Source organism: Cheilinus undulatus, linkage group 24 (genome assembly GCF_018320785.1).
Source record: "Cheilinus undulatus linkage group 24, ASM1832078v1, whole genome shotgun sequence".
In the NCBI taxonomy this organism is placed as follows: Eukaryota; Metazoa; Chordata; class Actinopteri; order Labriformes; family Labridae; genus Cheilinus; species Cheilinus undulatus.
This window is the reverse complement of record NC_054888.1, coordinates 11,727,473-11,747,932: the sequence shown is the minus strand read 5'-3', so window position 1 is coordinate 11,747,932 and position 20,460 is coordinate 11,727,473. Positions and strand designations below refer to the sequence as shown.

The 20,460-nt window shown below is 41.0% G+C and overlaps 2 protein-coding genes and 6 non-coding genes across 10 annotated transcripts in view; 3 read left to right on the top strand and 5 right to left on the bottom strand.

The window, feature by feature from the left end:
- Positions 1-2,133: 2,133 nt before the first annotated feature.
- Positions 2,134-2,252, bottom strand: LOC121506541. Its single transcript, XR_005991668.1, has one exon. It is a non-coding gene; the product is annotated as a 5S ribosomal RNA (ribosomal RNA).
- A 379-nt stretch (positions 2,253-2,631) lies between these two features.
- LOC121506557 lies at positions 2,632-2,750 on the top strand. The gene has a single exon (XR_005991680.1). It is a non-coding gene; the product is annotated as a 5S ribosomal RNA (ribosomal RNA).
- An 881-nt stretch (positions 2,751-3,631) lies between these two features.
- Positions 3,632-3,750, bottom strand: LOC121506555. Its single transcript, XR_005991678.1, has one exon. It is a non-coding gene; the product is annotated as a 5S ribosomal RNA (ribosomal RNA).
- Positions 3,751-4,100: 350 nt separating this feature from the next.
- Positions 4,101-4,218, top strand: LOC121506542. Its single transcript, XR_005991669.1, has one exon. It is a non-coding gene; the product is annotated as a 5S ribosomal RNA (ribosomal RNA).
- Positions 4,219-5,412: 1,194 nt separating this feature from the next.
- Positions 5,413-5,530, bottom strand: LOC121506544. The gene has a single exon (XR_005991671.1). It is a non-coding gene; the product is annotated as a 5S ribosomal RNA (ribosomal RNA).
- Positions 5,531-5,952: 422 nt separating this feature from the next.
- Positions 5,953-6,071, top strand: LOC121506543. Its single transcript, XR_005991670.1, has one exon. It is a non-coding gene; the product is annotated as a 5S ribosomal RNA (ribosomal RNA).
- An 864-nt stretch (positions 6,072-6,935) lies between these two features.
- On the bottom strand, positions 6,936-11,284 carry LOC121506063 (protein downstream neighbor of son homolog). The gene is made up of 12 exons (XM_041781564.1): positions 10,732-11,284; positions 10,255-10,329; positions 9,957-10,157; positions 9,690-9,868; positions 9,433-9,508; positions 9,218-9,320; positions 9,017-9,113; positions 8,536-8,691; positions 7,995-8,193; positions 7,850-7,919; positions 7,617-7,747; positions 6,936-7,353 (listed from the first exon to the last, which is right to left on the bottom strand). Exons 1-12 carry the CDS (start codon positions 11,176-11,178, stop codon positions 7,213-7,215), a joined length of 1,875 nt encoding a protein of 624 aa, XP_041637498.1. The 5' UTR covers positions 11,179-11,284; the 3' UTR covers positions 6,936-7,212.
- A 1,811-nt stretch (positions 11,285-13,095) lies between these two features.
- The window catches only part of runx1 (RUNX family transcription factor 1), a 67,611-nt gene continuing 60,246 nt past the window's right edge, over positions 13,096-20,460 (bottom strand). For all 3 annotated transcript variants that reach the window (XM_041781835.1, XM_041781837.1, XM_041781836.1), the window contains 2 exons: positions 15,014-15,160; positions 13,096-14,938 (listed from right to left, as the gene is read on the bottom strand). In XM_041781835.1, the coding sequence (XP_041637769.1) occupies positions 14,394-14,938; positions 15,014-15,160 (692 nt within the window). In that variant the 3' untranslated portion in view covers positions 13,096-14,393. The remainder of the gene's footprint in view (positions 14,939-15,013; positions 15,161-20,460) is intronic.

Below are 20,460 nucleotides of genomic sequence, written 5' to 3'. Positions count from 1 at the left end.
TGCGAGTGAGGAGGCGACCAGGCTGTGTGTGCCAATGCTAGAAAGAGCCAGAACCTCCCTCTGATCTAAACATCCGGAGGTCATCCGGAGGCCGCAAGAAGTAGGGTGGAGGAAGCCCGCTGCAACTTTGTGCGGGAACCAACTGGGGAGAGACGTGGGGTACTGAACGAAGCCAAACAGTTTCTCTACAGTACCTATGATAACATCAAAGGGGAGGAATTGATGGAGAAGCTGCGTAGAGTGCAGACAGCACACGGTGGGAAGCAGTATGGGGAGGCCTGGAAGGTCATCAATGAGATGACTGGGCGGAAGAGGACCAAGGAGGGACAGGTTGAGGGATGCAACCCAAAGGAAAGAGTGGCGACCTGGTTCAATCACTTCCGAAGCCTGCGGAACAGAAGCAGCAGATGGAGATGAGGAGGACATACCGCCTCTCCTCGAGAACCTCAACATTGAAGATGTCCCCTTCACGGCCAGTGAGCTTGCCAGGGCAAAATCTGCACTGAAAGAGGGCAAAAGTGCAGGGCCAGATGGCATACCCCCAGAGGTCATAAAAAACTGTGATCTAGACGACATCATCCTACAGTTTTGCAACCTCACTCTACTGCACAACGAGTAGCCTGAAATGTGGTCTTTATCCAACATCATCCCAGTACCTAAAGCTGGAGACCTCTCCAAACCAGACAACTATCGAGGCATCAGCCTGACATGTATCACGGCAAAGATCTACAACCGAATGATCCTGAACCGGATGCGGGATGCCATCGATCCTCATCTGAGGGAGAACCAAAATGGTTTCTGAAACTAGAGAACTACCATGGCTCAGATTTCAATAGAGACAATGCATGCAGGCACTAGGGCCAGGGTGGTGACCCCAGACGGCAACAGCGAGGAGTTTGACATCCTGGCTGGGGTAATGCAAGGGGACACCCTGGCCCCCTCCCTCTTCATCATTGTCCTGGACTATGCGCTCAGGAAGGCCATCAGTGGACAAGAGCAGGATCTTGGCCTCACCCTAACACCAAGGAGGTTGAGCTGATACTCCACAGTAGTCCTAAAAGACCTGGAATACCCGGACGACATCTGCTTGCACTCTGACCATGTGGAACAAGCACAGGAGCTCCTGACCAGAGTGGAGTCAGAGTGTACCAAGGTCGGCCTTGGGCTAAATGCCAAGAAAACCGAGGTTATCACATATAACATCCCATCGGAGCATCCACCTCTGACAACTACAACAGAAAGTGCTCCTCTGAAGGAAGTAAAGGACTTCAAATACCTGGGCTCATGGGTCAACTCGACTGAGCAAGATCTTAAAGTGAGGAAGGCGCTTGCATGGAGGGCCCTGAACGGCATGGCCAGCGTATGGAACTCCAGTCTCTCCAAACAGATCAAGCTCAGCTTCTTCTATGCAACAGTGGAATCTGTTCTCCTGTATGGCAGCGAGTGCTGGACCCTGAAACCCACCCTGCAGAAGTCTCTAGACGGGTGATACACCAGGATGTTGCATGCAGTACTTAACATCAGCAAGAGTGAACATGTTACCAACGAGAATCTGTACAAAGTAACACCAAGGGTGAGCGAGAAAATAGCTGCCAGGAGGATGAGACTAGCAGGACACTGCCAAAGACATCAGGAACTGCCAGCTAGCAAATTGGTGCTATGGGAACCAACGCATGGCCACCGGTCACGAGGTCGTCCCACAATAACATATGTGGATGTACTCAAGAAAGACATAGGAGTGCAAAGTACCGAGGAGCTGGCTAGATATATGGAGAACCAGGATGACTGGAAGCGAAGATGGAGGGCTCATCTGAGGACGACCTAGTAATATACCAAGGAAGGGTTTTAGAGGACTGACATTTATACAATAGTTGATCACTATTTGGAAAAATCAGATAAAACCAGTTTGAGTTGTATTGCTAATCATATAAGTAGTTAGACATTTTCCTCGAGATCCCATTACTTTGTCAGCTTTTCCTGCTTCTTGGGATAGATTTTTTGAAACAGATTTCCTTCAACAAGTATAAAACCACAGAGAAAAGAAAAGGTAACATCAGAGCTGTAAAATGCTAAATCCTGTGTTAACAGTGTATGACAACAGCGCACTCTGGTGTGTGTTTGAGAGAAGTGAAAAGCTTACAGCACCTGGTATTCCCAGGCGGTCTCCCATCCAAGTACTAACCAGGCCCGACCCTGCTTAGCTTCCGAGATTGGACGAGATCGGGCGTGTTCAGGGTGGTATGGCCGTAAGCAAAGGAATGGTAATTAATGAGACCTTTTATAGATGCCCTTCAGCTCGTTTGGGAAGTTAGATTACTAAAGAAATATTAGTATTCACAAATGCTGGCAATCTTTGATACAATCCTGGACAAGAAGCTCTAAATACAGTGATACGGTTTCTCTTCTTGAAGGAACAGAGCTTTCTTTCACCGAGTACATGGATAAAGCTGCATCATCCATCATGTAATATCCAATTTAGTCAGACAGATATGCAGCACTATGTCAGAGTCTACATTTTTGATTACTGTAAAACTATATGTGTAGTTTCAAAATAAACTACGTGGTATAGAAACAGAAGTGGTACGTCAGGGTGAACCATCTTTATATAGCCTTTTAGAATTCTACATCTTCGCTTACGGCCATACCACCCTGAACACGCCCGATCTCGTCTGATCTCGGAAGCTAAGCAGGGTCGGGCCTGGTTAGTACTTGGATGGGAGACCGCCTGGGAATACCAGGTGCTGTAAGCTTTTTCCCTTCTCTCAAACACACCAGAGGGCGCTGCTGTCACACAGGAAGGTCTTTCAAATCATGCTATATCTTTTACAGCTCTGATAACCTTTTTAACCTGATAACCTTAGCCAATGCCCAGGGAAAAATGCACTAAGGGGCCTTTAGGTAAAAGTATGCTATAAATATGAGGTAAACCTCAAAAGTGTTTTCTCTCAAAGTTGAATATGATTGTCAGGAATGTAAATAAAGGACTGCTAATGAAATAAAGGACTGCTAATGACCAGTGGACTCTGTTTTGAGATCAGTCTCCTCAAAAACCACACCAAGTCTTCATATCAAAGAAATTATAGCAAGGTGGATCTGAATAGAATACCAAATTAATAAAATAATGGATTACTGTGTAATAAAATGGCCTAAACCTGATTTTGAGTATAAGGATTTGTGGCAGAAGAACTGATATTATACCTGGTGTGCACATTTATTGTTTATTTCTTTAAGTAACATCTAGCCCCAGGACATGTTTTGGTATAGGGATCTTGTATTGTTACACTTATAAGAAGTTATACATTTAAAGATGTTCCAGGAGATCCTCTTAATTTCTGTCCATTTGTAGTGTTTTTGGGGATTATTGTTTCTACACAGATTTATTCCAAGAAATGTTATAGCATAGAAAACAGAGCAAGGTAACATCAGAGCTACCAGAAAGCTACATGCTGTTTTGACAGTGTGTAACAGCAGCGCCCTCTGGTGTGTGTTTGAGAGAAGTGAAAAGAAACGAGGAGTTTCTCTCAACTTTCAAACAGTAACACAGCATAAAGAACAGAAGAAAGGGGTTGGAGGGCTATCAAAATACTGAAATTCTTCTTTGACAGTATGTCCAGTGTCACAGCAGCCAAAAAGCTTACAGCACCTGGTATTCCCAGGCGGTCTCCCATCCAAGTACTAACCAGGCCCGACCCTGCTTAGCTTCCGAGATCGGACGAGATCGGGCGTGTTCAGGGTGGTATGGCCGTAAGCGACAAAGAGGGAATCAAAAAGGCTTTTTATAGCTGCTGTTAAACTGATTTAAGAATTTCAGCATAAAGAAACATTCATGTATTTTAATAAATCCCAGACAAAAACCTTTGAATACAGTGATAGGGTTTTTCTATGAGAAAGAAGGGAGCTTTTTACAGTAGTGGATGAACAATTCTTCATCTGATTTATAATATGAAACTGTAGTAGTAATGGTAACAAAACTGTTAGAAAGATTAGTTTTAATTACTATGAATCCATTTGTGCCATTTTAAACTGACATAAATGGAAAAAAGTCACACTAAGTTATTGATCAACTATCTTTAAAACGCCTATTTGGTTCCTGCTTAATCGCTTACGGCCATACCACCTGAACACGCCCGATCTCGTCCGATCTCGGAAGCTAAGCAGGGTCGGGCCTGGTTAGTACTTGGATGGGAGACCGCCTGGGAATACCAGGTGCTGTAAGCTTTTTAAGCTGCTGTGACACTGGACATACTGTCAAAGAAGGCTGTCAGTGTTTTGATAACCCTTTGTTCTGTTCTTTATGCTGTGATAATCTCCAGCATTATGTGCAAAAGCAGGTGTGGAGGTTTTGTTACCCTTAAGTACCAGCAGAGGGAGCCATAGAGGGACTCTACAGGCTGTGATGCAGCCAAACTCATCCTAAATATCAAACATATTTTCAGTTACCTGGTAATAATAAAAAAATAAATAAATTTTGTGTGTAATTGTTATGTTTGTAACTCTGATTTAAGTTTGTCTGAAAGCAACACATGCCGATAAATGCTTAAAAGTCAGATAAAAAAATTATTTGTAAAAGTATGATTTTCTAAAATGTAATGAATGCAAATATCTTCATGGAAAACAGAGGTATCTGCTGTCTGCTCATACAAACTTGCTGCATCACAGGTTATTAAATTACAACAACATAACTCCATGATAATCCTCCAATCAAAACAATTCTCTGCATCAAATGTGAGGTATACCTCAAAAGTTATTTCAAAAATTAACCCCTTAAAGCCTGTTGTATCATATTTGATACATACTTTTATGATACCTATCTCTAATCAATATGATCAATAATTAATTTAAAAAAAACCTTCTGAATACAATCTGATAAATGATAAAAATGCCCCGAAGTGGATTATCAGTTACCAAAAACACCTAATGTATCAAATGAGATACAAAAATATATATGTTAAATTTTATGGTCATTCTCAGTCCTTTATTTATATTCCTGACAATCATATTCAACTTTGAGAGAAAACACTTTTGAGGTTTACCTCATATTTATAGCATACTTTTGCCCAAAGGCCCCTTGGTGCATTTTTTCCTGGGCATTGGTGACCTTCTCCATCATGTTAAAAAGCTCTTTAATGTGTTTTAAAAAGAAACACAAGATTTTAAGATGTTTTTCTACAAGACTAGAACCTAGATTGCATTATTTACAGACTGAGTGATGACTGACTCAATGAAAGACAAGTGCCATGTTGAATTACTTTGGCTGGAGGATTATCATGGAGTTCTACTGTTGTCATTTAATAACCTGTGACATGCAGCAAATAGGAAAAAGGTTATCAGAGCTGTAAAAGATATAGCATGATTTGACAGAGTTTCCTGTGTGACAGCAGCACCCTCTGCTGTGTTTGAGAGAAGGGAAAAAGCTTACAGCACCTGGTATTCCCAGGCGGTCTCCCATCCAAGTACTAACCAGGCCCGACCCTGCTTAGCGTCCGAGATCAGACGAGATTGGATGGTTCAGGGTGGTATGGCCGTAAGCAAAGACCTGTAATTTGAAAAGGCTCTATAAAGATGGTTTTTCGTGAAGTCCCACCTCTGTGTCTATACTATGTAGTTAATTCTTAAACTACACAAAGTTTTACAGTAATTGAAAATGTAGACCCTGACACAGCGCTGCATATCCGTCTGACTAAATTGGATATTACATGATGGATGATGCAGCTTTATCCATGTACTCGGGGAAAGAAAGCTCTCTCCATTGAAGCAGAGAAACCTTATCACTGTATTTAGAACTTCTGGTCCAGAATTGTATCAAAGATCAGAATCAGCTTTATTGGCCAAGTATGTGTGCGCATACAAGGAATTTGACTCTTTGTAAATACTTATATTTTCTTCAGTAATCTTAATTCATAAATAAGCTGAAGGGAATCTATAAAAAGTCTATTTGATTTCCCCTACTTTGCTTACGGCCATACCACCCTGAACACGCCCGATCTCGTCCAATCCCGAAAGCTAAGCAGGGTCGGGCCTGGTTAGTACTTGGATGGGAGACCGCCTGGGAATACCAGGTGCTGTAAGCTTTTTTTTTCACTGCAGAGGGCACTACTGTGACACTGGACAGTCATCTTTTTAATATATCTGATGACTTTATTCTCCTTTGATAAATTTTTGAGCCTCATTTAAGCAAAAATCAGAAATAAATATTTCCTAAATAGCAATAAAAATGAAATAACATGGAATAAATCTCCAGCAGTCTCTATACATGTACGGAGCTTTTTCTATGTGGAGCGGAGGGTGTTTTGGAAAGAGTTCTAGTGACGACTTTTACTTTCAGATTCATGCAACGAAATGAACTAGTCTTTTAAAAATCTTCTTTATAAGATTTATTTGGTATTTTCTGCCTTTATGAGGATAAAATTAGAGGGGGGAGAGAAAGAGTAGGGAATGTGTAAAAGGAGCCACTGGCTGAATTAAAAAGCTGACGTAGAAACAAAGACATGACTACTAGTCTACTGCAAATCGTAATTTTTTTTTTTTCAAAACTGGTGCTAAATTATGTAATTTTTGTTCCAGGAACAAGAAAAAGGGAACTTAGTTCTTCTTTCCTGTCATGGTTATGTAAACCTTAAATCAAACTACTTTTGTTTGTCTTTTAAGCCTTCATTAGGAAGTTAAGCCTTTGTTTAAAGATATCTTAGTTTTTTACTGAGCGATTGACTTGGAGTTTCCTCCTTTTTCTATGACTGGTATCATTACTCAATGTATGACTCAAAGCAACACCTTTCTGATGCAGGAAGCACTCCTTGTGTACTTTTGTTGTTTATTTTCAGTTCTTAAAAATAATCAACTAGTTTTGGCTAATTTGTTAAACTAGCATGGAATCTGGTTCCCAAAGTATGATTTCCTGAAAACTGACACTTAAAAATAAATCCAAGATCTCAATAAACATCTGAGAATACATTTATTTTTCTCAGCTTTAAACTTTAAAACATGTTTCACTGCAGTAGTCATTTAATATCATAAAAGCTGAACTGAAAGCATTTCATCTGAGTAAAATGTTCTTTGATATATAAGAAATTAAAAGTGATAAAATACATTATTCAAAGCTATTCAAGTATTACAAAAACACAGATTTAAACAATTCAAAGTACCATGCAGTGCAATAAAATTTGTAAATCATTGTAAAGGAGACACACGTTGCTTCTTCAGCACCTCGGCCCGTCAGTTCTTCCATGTGTAGCTGTAGTTGTTCATGTTGATGTGAGTCAAAGCCGTCTTGCCCAGGCTGGACGACTGCTGGAGTTGTTGGATGGAGGTGGCTTGGAGACCACAGCCGCACAGGTCCACAGACACACTGGCACTCTACACAAAGAGAGATTTGTACAGCACGAATCAAAAACAATTAAAAAATAAAGCTGTCTGTGCATAGATGCTTTGTCAATTTCTATATATTTAATTATATGTTTTTAATGGTTAAAAAAAATCAAGCCTACACATGTCAAACTACTTGAAAAGACAGATCATGTAACTTTCCTGGATTATTTTCTGTTAGTTCCTACTTTGTTGTATTAATGTTTGGACACAACTGCATCCTGTCATTGAAGGCTAACAGATGCTTGTTGTACCTGTTGCTTGTTGCTGTGTATGTTCATGACAGCGGTCGGTGCGTGCGTGTAAAGAGTGGCAGAGAAGTTTCCTTTCTGTGCGGGTCGAAGGAGAGTTGTGACAGCGTGGAGAGACGAGGGGAAGATAGGTCCTGCAGGAGGTAGGGAGCGAAATATAAATGAATAATCGTATTAAAGTAACACATTTTTGTTCAGTAAATCATTAGGAAAAGAGAAAAAATAAATGAATGTACCTGTGATCTCCAGGCTGCTGATGTTCTGATACGTTGAACCAACCTGGCTCTTCACATTCACACTGCGGGCCTGAAAAACAAACACTTAGGCTGATGCACTAGACAAGAGGCTTAGTGGGTGTTTACAGCCTGTGTGTGTCCATACCTTCAGTGTGTGCATCGTAGCTCCTCTGAAGGCAATGGGGGCCAGCAGTGTGGGAGGTAACCCAGCCTGTGAGCCTGCTGTAGCCACCAGACTCTTACAGTTGATCAGGAAGTTGATGAGTGTGAAGGTGTCTGAGCCCTCCACAGACACCACAGACTCCGGTTTGTGGTCCATGGAGACCGCATGGCCTTCTTTACGACTACACCACAGGTCAAGGAGCGTGGGCTTTATGAATACTCAATAGTCTTGTTTACATAGTTCACATATACTTCATGCAATCATGGACTTAATCTCTTAAGCATAGCTCTGCATTTGAATCTGATGGGATAAAAAGTAGTGTTTTACTTTAAAAATTTTGTATTATGAAAGCAAAATGTAGGAAAAGATAGAATAAACACAGTTGCTTTTCTTAGCTAGTGTCCTAGTATCAAAAAGAATAACAGTGATCACCTTCAGTAACTGTTCCTTAAATTGTCTTTATCACTCGACATTAGACACAGACATCTAGCTGACAGCTGGATTCAGAAAAGTGGAAGGATACAGTTGTATGGTGATGCTGTCCGGCTTCTTGATCTTGTCCTGGACTCCCATCTCCTTCAGCCATGAGAAACTACCATCATCATCATCGTCATCGTATCTGCAGCCTTCTTTTTCTTCAGCTGGTTTACATTCCTCAACCTCTTTTAGCTCGGAGCTCCTACAAAATAAAGGCACAGTTTGAGTTTATATTATCATTACTTTCAGTTCAGTTTGACCCATTTAGACTGCAATTTTTATTTTCATTTTCCTTCAGCTTATAAATTTAGTAAGTTTTCAAATTATTCTGCGCTTACAGATAAACACATAGTGCTAAATTTCACAATTTATACTTGCAAATTCTTTTTTTTTTTCTGATGTAAAGCCTTGTATGATGGCTTTCTATACAGAAAAATTGAGCCCTAATCCACACGATCCGTGCATACTCAAAATGTTTATTTAAGTGGACTTTGGAGAGGCATTGACTGAAAGGAAAACACACTTACTCCTGCAGTTTCTCCTGCTCCTCTTCATCTTCCTGGTGCACATTTTGCTCCCTACTTTTCCTCCTCTCGTCCACTAGAGGGAGACTGAACTCTATACCTAAACAAGGAACCAGTTTTAAGGATGTGCAATTGACAATTTGGACAAGTTTCAGAAATTAAAACAATCAAAATATCCAGCTTTTGCTGCATATAGAGACTCACCTTCGGCCTTCATGGCCTCTCTGAGGCCTCTGGTTGTAGGAGAGATTAAGGCTGTGATGCTGCCAGAGCCACCAAGGCCAGCTGCCCTGAACAACACTGTAAACTGCCAGAGATGACACAAAAGAAATCTACTTGTCAGTAAACAAAGTCTTAAAAATGTGAATATACTGTAGCTGGAGATATATTTAATAGTTTAAAAAAAGGGGAAAAGGTACCTGATAGGAGCAGAGATAGAAGTAAGGACACAGTCTGGCTTTTAGTAGACTGTAGAGAGATGACAGACTGACTGACCTGAAGGAGACGAACAGGAAACACTGTTATAGAATGACTCAAAAATAGTAATTGCATTGCCACCAGTATTGTTGTTTTTGACAGAAGAATTAAAGGCAAAGGTGCAGGACCCAGTAGAGATGATGGGGAAGTAGCATAGTATAATCTGACGCTGCCTTTAAAGCAAAGCCCTGGACCTCACCATTCACTCATGAGGCTCTTCTGCAGTGCTGTATCTTGGGCCCATGGTGTGCTCTTTCCTGTAAAGCTCCTCTCTGCGTTAATCCGGGGGAACATGGAGAGCCAAGGCAGCGAGGGGTGCTGCCAGTACACCAGACTCTGCTGGAAGGCACAACGTAGCTCCGAGCACGATCTAGGATCCTTTAGAGGGACAGCAGTGATTTACAGAATTTAAATCACATGACTCAGGCTCTTATCACAAATATGTTTTTGATCGCTCCTACTCTACCTGAATACTGTGAGGCAGGGTGCTAAACTGAGCCTTGCAGTGCTGGCTGAGCCCCAGAGCTTCCTCCTGGGCTTTCGGGTGCTCTGCCCATGAGAGGGAGAGTGGGGAGGTGAAGAGGACGCGGGTCTTAAGGCTCCAGTCTGTTGGGTACTGGGTGCAGAGTGGAGGTGCAATGGAGGCAGGAGCAATGGACTGGGGGCTCTGGGAAGAGAGAAAGAGAGGGGAGGATGTTATTTGCAGTAAATGAGGGGGAGACTGGGCGCACAAAAGTACCAAAAATAATCGAAAACCTTCTTACCCTTAGTATTGGACTTTTAATGTCCTCCTCATCCTCTTCAAAGAGAGAATCATCCTCGGAGAAAGTGAGACTCTTCTATGAATGAACAGAAAATTAAAAACAAAAATATTTAATTCATTTGTTCTTTCCTTAGCAAATGTCACTTTTTAACGCATAAACAAACGCAGGGTTATGGGACCAATGTCTTTACATTGTGTAATTGTGTGCTTTTATACAATATTGCTCAAAATTTAAATAGACAATACAGTGTAAAAAGTATCTCAGGACAGCTAGATGAAAAACATGAATCTATTGACAGCTGTTTTTGTGTCGTTTGTGATTTAGAGGTACTAGCTTAATCAAACAAAACCTAACAAACTCACAAACACCTGACAGAGGCGGAATGATACATGACAATTGTGTTATACTGGATATCGGCACTCGTGGAACGCCTCTTGTCCAATCAGATTACTCGGTCAGTAATAACAGAATTCAAACCTTGGTGGAGGTATCTTTCTCATATTGTTCGACTTCTGAAAGCCTCGCACTGAAAGGTAGCGCTCCTCGACACTCTCTCTTTGTTGTCACCTCCTCTCCCTCCTTTTCCGTCTGTTTATTTCCCTGATAACTCTCCGCTGATTCTGCATTTCCCTCATCGTTGTAAATTAACAATTTCTTCTTCGGGCTGAAAGTATTCTCGATATTCGCGAAGGGATTTCTGCGTTTAACTCCACCGCCGGAGCGAGACTGAGTGACGAGCAGCGGTCCCGGGGAGAAAGGCCGAACGCAAGCCGGGGATGAGTCGCTTTGTCCGGGGCTGCTGGTGGAGCCCTGGCCGCTCGGGCTGGAGAAGATTCCGGCTTCGCTTCGGGCTCTTTTCCTTCGCATTCGCATGATTTCAGATGGTCGCTTGAAGTTGGGTGAATATCCTGCCTGTTGAGCCATCTTGAAGAGAATATTTTGGATAAATAACCGATGTTTAACGAAAGTATTAATCGCTCTTTCCCCGCTAGTGTTTTGCTAGTGCGCCTTCCGCACTTTACAAATTTGGCGCGTGGCGTGTTGACGTAAGACGTCTCTCTGGTGTTGCATTTTGATACCTGGGAAAGTACAGCTTTTAGATTTGAAACCCGGAAAGGACATTCTTTAATGCTCTCAGTTATGCAGTTTTTACATATAAAGAGGCTAAATCATAACTTGCTAAAATTCCTGACGTAAATTAACATCTTTGCTGAATTTTGAAAGTTATTATTTATGTTTGGTTTTAATAAATCAAGCTCAGTATGTCTGCAAGCACATTTACACTTATTTATGGCTTTTCCAACTGGTCGCAAACATGTCACTTTACAGAGTTTAAAACATACGAAACACTTTCCTTCTCTACATTTACCTAATAACTGATCAATTATATCCTTTTAAAAATATTAATAACAAAATATTTGCTATTAAAATCTTAAGAAGTAAATACAAGAAAAACACTGACAAAAAGCAATTCCTTACCTATAAAAACACAAGTCAGTAGGTCCAGATGTATGTGTGTTCATTTGTCGAAAGTGTGTAGTTTACCTAAATCAAATTGAACACCGTAACCCTATATATTTTTTTATCTATTAAAATAATTAACTTTCTGTTGTTAGCAAAGTCAAAATTGTCTTTGGTGTAAAGCACAAAATTACTGCAGGGTATTTGATTAGGTTCTGTTGTAATAATGATAACATTTTCATTCATTATTTACACTTTAGAAACACCAAACCATGTCAAATGCACAATAATACAAAAACCTGTTTATATTATTTAATAGCTGCATAAGTAACTATCCAATGGTTGTCTTTTTCCCTATTTGAGCTGTTTTTTGATGTCCCTCTCCCTCTCTGTCATCGCCTCCTCTGCCCCATGTCACAGTGATTAATAGGACTTTATGTAAATTTCCCCCTTTGAATTTCTCCCTAGTTTATCATTATTGTGGGTCATCAATCACGCCTTAAGCTTTGCAGAACCATAGCTGCTGGTAGGAAATCAATTCTGATATGTTCTTGGACTAAAGAGGAAAAACTTACGTTGTAGGCAATATTATGTGATCAAAAACACCCAAAATATGGGTGCCATCCTGTCACTGAGACCTCTCAATGGAATGGTGCTACTATTTCCACCATATAAAACTAGAAATCTTCAAGACCAGTTTATGTGATCATAACATGCACACGTGTCCCAGACTTTTTGCATTAAAGGGTGCCCTTTGTCATGGAGGCTAATTTGTGTGCTGTTATGAAATTAAACCACTAGATGTCACTCTTCACCCTGTCTCAACTCAAACGCCAGTACCTTTTTTGATGTTGGGAAAACTGGCTTTCCCAAACTTTGCCTTGATGTTTGCAGTTTTACTTGCTGACTAAGCAGCTTTAAAGGGTGAAGTCATCCTTAGTCAAGTTAGGATTAATGAGAACTGCTATTGGAGGAGTTTTCTAAGGTTTTGAAGTGTTTTCCAGGATGTCAAGTCAATTATTTGATAAGCTACCATCCGTTTTAGCTCTTTACTTCCCCACCTTTGCCTGTAGGAGAGACGCTTTAATACTGTGTGCTCACTGTCTGGCTGCAATCACTTTACCTTTATTTAGCAACGCTTGTGTCTGTGTGCAGTCTGGCAGAGAAGGCGAGCTAGGGCTTGTCAGTTTGCCTGTAGAAATTCCTTCAGGTTCAGGAATAGAAATGGATGAAATGTGTGTGTTTTCCAGTGTGTATCTGGCAGTTTTACAGGTAGCAGCATGGAGGGAGGGGTTTTTATGTAAGATGAGAAATAAGTGAGAAAATAAATCAGACCACCAGTAACCACAGGAAAGGAGTTGTATTTTCACAAGAATATTTATAGAAATGAAAACCAAATGTGCACCAGTAAACTCCTGCGTGTGTGAGTGAGGGAGAGAGAGAGGAAAAGGTGAATGAAAATGTAATCAAGCACAGGTACGGCCATTTTTATACACAGTACACACACTGAATGTCTCTCTCACACACAAACACACACTTATACACACATGAAATGCTACCAAACTGTTTTTTTTTTAGGAATAAATTAACAAAATGCCATGCTGTAAAAATAGAAAACAAATCCAACACAAAGAAACTTTGAATCAGAATAATAGAGGACAGCCTTTCAATTCGTTTATCTTCATGAAGACGCAAATACAACCACAAAAATGTTCAAACGGGATCAGTTTTTCCTCAAAGTCTCCCAGGAAAATGAGTGGTACAGCCATGGAAGGTGGAACACAAACAGGCCGGCACAATATTTGGCATGAGCAAGTCTATTCACAACACCAACAATGTGAACAAGGAAGTTATTTTACAAAGATTGGAGATCAGTCCAGTGCTGCTGCATGCACTTTGTCAGTGTAAAACCAAAATATTACCCTGCTTCTGTTTGATTATCTGTCCACAGTCTGTTCCTTCATTTCATAAAAGCTCTTCTCAATAGTCCAAAGGCTGATACGCCTGTCCATCATTGTTGGTAGATCATTTTAAACTGGGTGCACTCACATAAGGCTCCTGATCAAGTGATGACATGCAGTACCTTTTCCAAAACAGTAACCATAGATGACAAGCAAGAGGACTCCTTTAGTTGCAGTTTAACCTTGGAGGTCGATTGGTGACAGGCAATATTGTTGCCAACTTGGAGCCATATTAGCTGCTCTGGCTGCCTACTCTGTGCTGTTCCCTCTGCAACCTGCTTTTGCAACCCTTCTCCACCCCAGCACCTCCATTATGCTACATCTGATTTAATCAGTGTCATTCTGTTGTGGTTGAAGCCTGCTCTGCTCTGGTTTTTTGCTGCTTCTCTCCCTGCCTCAGTCTTTCTTTGTAGGCACAGGAAAGGAAGGAACGTAATGCTTTCCATGAAGGTTCATGGAGGGGCAGGGGGATCCATTGCCATTAATACAGATGCAGTTGTTTCAATTTAAATCTCTCCTTCATACACTCAGGAAAATGCTAAATATGCTCACAAAAGCACCAAATTTGGATTCATCTGCTGATAAAAGTAGTCCCTGCTGTATATTTGTGGCCATTTGTTGTTGGATTGTTTTTTTGGTTTCATTATTGGTGATATCTGTCATCACTTGACCAGTTAGACGCTCTAAATGAGTACTCCTTCCTGTCTTCTGGCATTTTCAGTAAGGTCTCCACACAGCTTCAGCCACCGCCATGTTTGTCGGCGAGCTACTGTGGCTGGACTCCACCTCAACTCCTACTCCTTCATTCTGATTGGGCAGAGAGGGATTCAGGAGGGAGGAGCCTGTGGAGGCGTTTGTGCACGGCGGCAGGATCCTTGGCGGAGAACGCGAGTCCCCGCTGCCCCCTCCGCCCGCCATCATGGAGAACTGGTATGACCCGGCAGCGGTGGAGTAGTACAAGTGGTACGGCGAGGAGGTGGACTGGAAGGGGCCGTTCTGCGCCTGGTGGGGGGTGTTCGCTGGGTAGGGAGGAGGGAGATATGTGTACCTTCCTGCTGGAGTGGTAGCCATTGCTGTTGCCATAGTGATGCCAAGGGCGCCATTAGAGACGGGGTTGTGTGAAGGTGTGTAAGTGAAGGCAGCGGCTGTTGGAGGATAGTGGACACGCGGGTCAGTGAAGCGGGAGTCAGGCAAGGAAGGGAGGGAGGTGAAAGGTCGCTCTAAGGTCATTCTGGGGTCACCAAAGGCAGTGAGGTCGGGACCTGTGAGGGACAAACGTCAGAGGTTAAAACCTTATTGATTAAATCTCTTGTAGTTCAGGGTGTTCAGGGTTTTACCTGTGAGTCGTGAAGAGAGGTCACTGAGTGAAGAACGACCAGGCGATAAAGGATTGGCTGTGTGGACAGTGGGCGTGGTTATCTGGCCAAGGTATGGGTATGACTGGTCATATGACCAGGATGGAGACGACTGCATCTGTCTGGAATCTGGGAAGAAGAGAGAAAGTATTAGTGAATGACTTTTAACTTTTAACCTTCATGCATCCCTTTAATGTTACACCCCTTTGGACCAAAATGGCTCATTTCATACATAAGGCTATAAAAATGTTATATATTACATTTTTTTCAAATGTTTTTTTGTCCATTTTTGTGAATAAATCTTCAACTCATAAACATCAAATATTCATAACTTTTAAAAATGTAACCCTTGAATTGCCAGGTTCTCTCATGGCACCACCTGGTATTTAGATGCAAAAAAAGGCCCAAAAAAGAGTTAATTTCAATATTCTACATGCAAAGTAGACCCCTCCCTCTGGTTATCAGAGCTTGGCATATGTCAGTTATTTTTGGCAACATTGATTTTCTTGCATTGTTATTTTTTTCACAATCCTAAAAACCAACACTTGTGCCCCTATGAACCAAAATGGCTCATTTCATACATCAGGCTATAAAAACATGATACAATTTTTTTGGTAATTTTTTCAAAACCGCCCTTCCTCAACTCAGTAATATTAGGTATTCATTAAAAAATAGTGAGGGGCTGTGGATACATGCAGAGGAACTACTTTACAAACAGGGTCCCTTCCACTCCAAACAGCAAATGGGAAAATGGCACCATCTGGTGGAAAACAGTAAAAATGACAACTTTCACAAATATACTAGAGAAAATTCCCCTGCATTAGTTGAATGCATGCTTGTAATGTTCGAATGGCTCCAGGATTTAAAAAAAAAAGAATGTTAAACTTGAAGTAGATGGTACCAAAATGGACACCAGGGACACAAATGTCAGGATTTCTGTACACAGTGCATTATAGGCATGAGGTATGACTTATTTCCCAATGTTGGAATTTTCTTGCTCCCAACTAGTCCATTAGAACTCACTGCCTCCTAGAGTCTGTTTTTTGTCTTAAACTCTACCCTAGGCCCAGGCCGATAAAGTTCTGAAGACATCACTTTGACATTATTAGGGCTTTTTTCTCAGACATTGAATGAAGTTAGAGTGCTGTTTTCCCTCACTTATGGAGATAAATTACAACAGTTTGTTGCATATATGTGATTAAAAGAAGTTAAACAAAACTATAAACGTCAGTGTTAGTTGCTTGCACTTGCAGAGCCTCTTTATGGATTTCTTTTAAACCTTTAACTGCATTACTCTTACTCAGTTTTCACAGGCTCTGTGAGTCAAACACATGACAAATGATGACACCATAGCAGGAGTCATTCAGTATGAAGTGAATTTTGAATTCTGATTTATTACACATGAATAAATGCTTGGTTTTGTTTTAGTCTATGTGTGCTGGAAATGTATTGAGTTGCACTAAAGGCTGATGTAAAGGAACTTGGTCTAAAGACAAAAGGGAGTAAGGAACAGAAGAAAGAGAGACGGAGGAGAGGAAGTAATTAACTTAGTGTGTGGGTGGATGGATAAAAGGCTGTGTGAGTTCTTTCATTCAGTCCAGTCTTTTTCCCCACAGTCTAATAAACGCCACTGATCACCCACAGACTTGCAGACAAGCGTGTGTGTTTGTGTGTGCGTGTGCAGACAGTCGAGGAAGCAAATTGTACACAGCAGCCCAGACGTCAATGAAGGCTTTTCAAGTCTCGCCAAGAGCTCTCCCAAGCATCGACTTTAGTGTGTGTGGTGAATCTGGGTGGTGGTGAAGGCCAGGCCCTGTGCCAAGCCCCCTCCTCTCGTGGCTTTTCTCCCCTGGCAGAGAGCACTAATGTGGGGCAGGAGTCACAGACGACTGGCTGTCTGGTAACAGAACTAGAACACATAGAAAAGCATCTCCTTGGCCTTAAAAACAGAGAACAAACCATTTTTTCTGCAGTCAGTGACGCATTTCAGCTGATTGGATGTTTTCTTTGAAACTTCTACACTTAAAGAAAGACCATTTTATCCATTGCAGTAATTTTTTGTTATGAAATAGTTGTACTCTCATAATAGTGTATTTATAATGATTTATTGTCTAGAAAGTGAAGGATGTAGTTTTTCTTTATGACTGAATACATACATGAATACAAAAAATGTCTTAGGGCATAAAAAGGCATATGAATATGGAATATTTGAGAAATGTGTTGTCTACAACAGTGGTTCTCAACGTTGGGATCCCCACTGGGGATCGCGAAACACTGAGAGGGGGTCTCCAGCCTTAAAAATACTTTTCAAATTACACTGTTGCCACTTTACACCACTTGTGCCAAATTTTAACCCTTTTCCATCACTTTTTCTTACCAATTTTAGCACATTTTTGCCACTCAGAACCCATTTTCGTCCATTTTAAACCCTGTCCACCACTTTTTTCTGCCTGTTTTTGCCCCTTCTAAACCATATCTTGCCACTTTCTGCTTATTGTTGGCTCTGTTGACCCATTATTGCCTCTTTTAACTGCTCTTTACCACTTTTTATGTCCTTTGTAACCACATCTCACTATTTGATATAACCTTTTTGGCTGTTTAACCCATTTCAGCCATTTTCTGCCGCAGTAAACCCTTTTATGCCAGTTTATAGCAATTTTTCATCCTTGAAACCAAATTTCCCACATTTCAGCCACTTTTTAATCCTCTTTTACCACTTTATATGCCCGTTTTTGCCACTTTAACCCATTTTTGGTGATTTTTTGCCACTTTTTAATTTTTTTGTACAATTCTAACCCATTTCTGCTACTTTTAAAATCAAATTTCACCACCTTATCCACATTTTCTGCTATTATTAACTCATTTTAATTCTGTTTTGAAGACAAGAGGCTTACATTTTTAAGAGGACAGCTTACTACATAAATGAATAATAAGATATGTGTTTCTTTGATAAGAGTGGTTATTATTCCGGTTACATATAAAATATGGAAACCATAGAGTAACTTTACAATGGACCATGGTTTTGTTAGCCCCCATTTTGACTGGGCCCCAGAAAGCTCTCCCCTTTATACCCCCTTATGGGCGGCCTTGTCTGCACATGACTATTCTTGAACGTGCCTGGCGATGTTCAACCACCTTCAGGTACACCGGGGGTCCCCGGTCTCTAGCACCTTTATTTTGGGGGTCCTGGGCTGAAATGGTTGAGAACCCCTGGTCTACAAGGTAGCTTTATGACTACTACGGAAGCCCTCGGTGGACAAACTGTTCATGCATATGTTTTTATTTTACTAGGAGAATAAGGCAGTAGCTACAGGTGGGTTTTTTGTTGTACTGACAGCTGGTAGCAATGGTTGCAGCCAGTGCAGTGATTAGCTCAGATGAAGTACAGCGGTAGTTAATTCAGGAGTGGACCACGTTCCTGAAGGAGATGTTTTTGCTCTTCCTCCGGCCTGCTTCAGCTTGAGTTTGGGATCGTTACCTGTGGGGTTTGCCTGTTTATATAATGGCTACTGCTGTGGTAGCTATTAGCATGGAATGCTAATGTATAGCAGCAGCTTTATCAGAACTGGACCACATTTCATTATTAAAACAAGAGCGATGGTGGCATAAAACTGGCTCCATGTCTTCCCTCTCTGCACTCAATTCCTGTACGTTGAAGATACCCCCTTAAGTTACTGTTTTTGTAAAATATGTTGAAAAACAGACTGTCATCAGCATACAGCCGCTAACAAGCTGTTTATGAAAATATTTGATAATAGTTACAGTAAATAAGGTTATGGTGGATTCAGGTTTCCAGGGGTTTTAACATTACATCAGCTAGAAAGCTCATGGATGCTAATACTAGCAGCCCATGACAGTGGCCTTAACTAAAGTCTCACTTAATGTAACTCTGTTAGCAGCAGCAAAGCCGACATAAGCTCAGACTTTCATCTTGCTACAACGCTCTGTGTCTTTTACTTCTGTTATAAATGGGTTGATGGCAGAGACTTTTACTGCACGGCCACACACCAATCAACCACGGTGCACAAAGACACTAAAGCACACACATAATTGCTCCCTGTTCTTCATGATCGTACAGTATTTATTACTCACAGTTTGGAAAATTGAGAAGTGAAAGAAGGGAAGATGATGGTTAAAAGAGAAATGAAAGAGGAGCAGGGGGGGCTGATGACGAAGGACAGGAAAGGAATGAAAGGGGAAGAGGAAGAAGAGAAGAGAGCGAGGCCTAGAACGGCCTCATAACGGTTTCCTGATACTATTTTTGAGTTTAGAGGGATCAGAAAAACACGGGGTGTTACCTCTGTTTGTTTTTTGTTTGCTTTACACCTACACAGATTTTTTTCTGGCAAAATCTGCCTGTATGTTCCTCTTTAAAACAAGGAGATGCACTCTCACAGTTAAAGCCAAATTTGACTGCAAAGTGATTAAAACTTTGCAATGTTTCTATGAAATACTTGTTATTTCATAGGATTGTTTTTAACTCAAATGTTGTCATATATTTGCAAGTTTAACAAAGCAGCCATACTAGAATTTTGATGCTTTTTTAGTGACTGTATGCAGTTCTATTTAAAATAAATGTAAATCTTAGCAAAGCTTAGCAGCTTGAGTCAACTGTGCTTACTTGCTTACACATGATATAAGTTAATGCTAAATATAATGTTAGATTTATATGTCTTTTATATCTTATTCAAGCTCTGATTTTTTTTTTTAATTCTGACAGTCTTACATTTGCCTCATCATTTTTCTCACAGTCGCACTTCCCGCCAGCTGACTCTCGTTTCCTCCTCAAGGCTCAACTTGCTTCCTCACTTACAGACACGCACACGTATGTGAATGTAAAAATAAGAAGAAACAATGTTTTTTTACTGCACTTTAACAGCGCCTGAATACACAAATAAAGCGCCACTACTGCTGAAAGCAGAAGAGGAACAGATACCGCCTTCTGGTGCCACATTGTATATCCACAGCAACCGCAACACACACTCTGATAGGTACACACGCGGACCACAATGGATCTCACAAAAACCACAAAGAGGAACAGTGAGGTTTGATGCAACTGGATGGACAAATACACACATTTACACATCAGGTCTACTGTTTCTTTATACAAACGGACAAATCTGCCTTTCAAGAGGGTTTTACCACGGTCCTGCCTTTTATTTACACCAAGTCACACTGGAAGAGTGGGCAACTTCTCTTAGCCATTAAAAGCAGGACCCAAAATTGTGGTTTTATCCCGTGTAGTGTGCCATAATGAACAAGAATCTTTCAGTGCCTTCAGTGATGTTGACCAATAAGGACACAGAGCGCTTTGCACAAGCCGAAGTCATGAGTGTAAACAAACCAAATGGCAAAACGAGAAAAGAATCATGTTTATGCTGCTACATGTAAATATGAGGCAAGTTCATTATGCTTTTGTGTCATAGAGA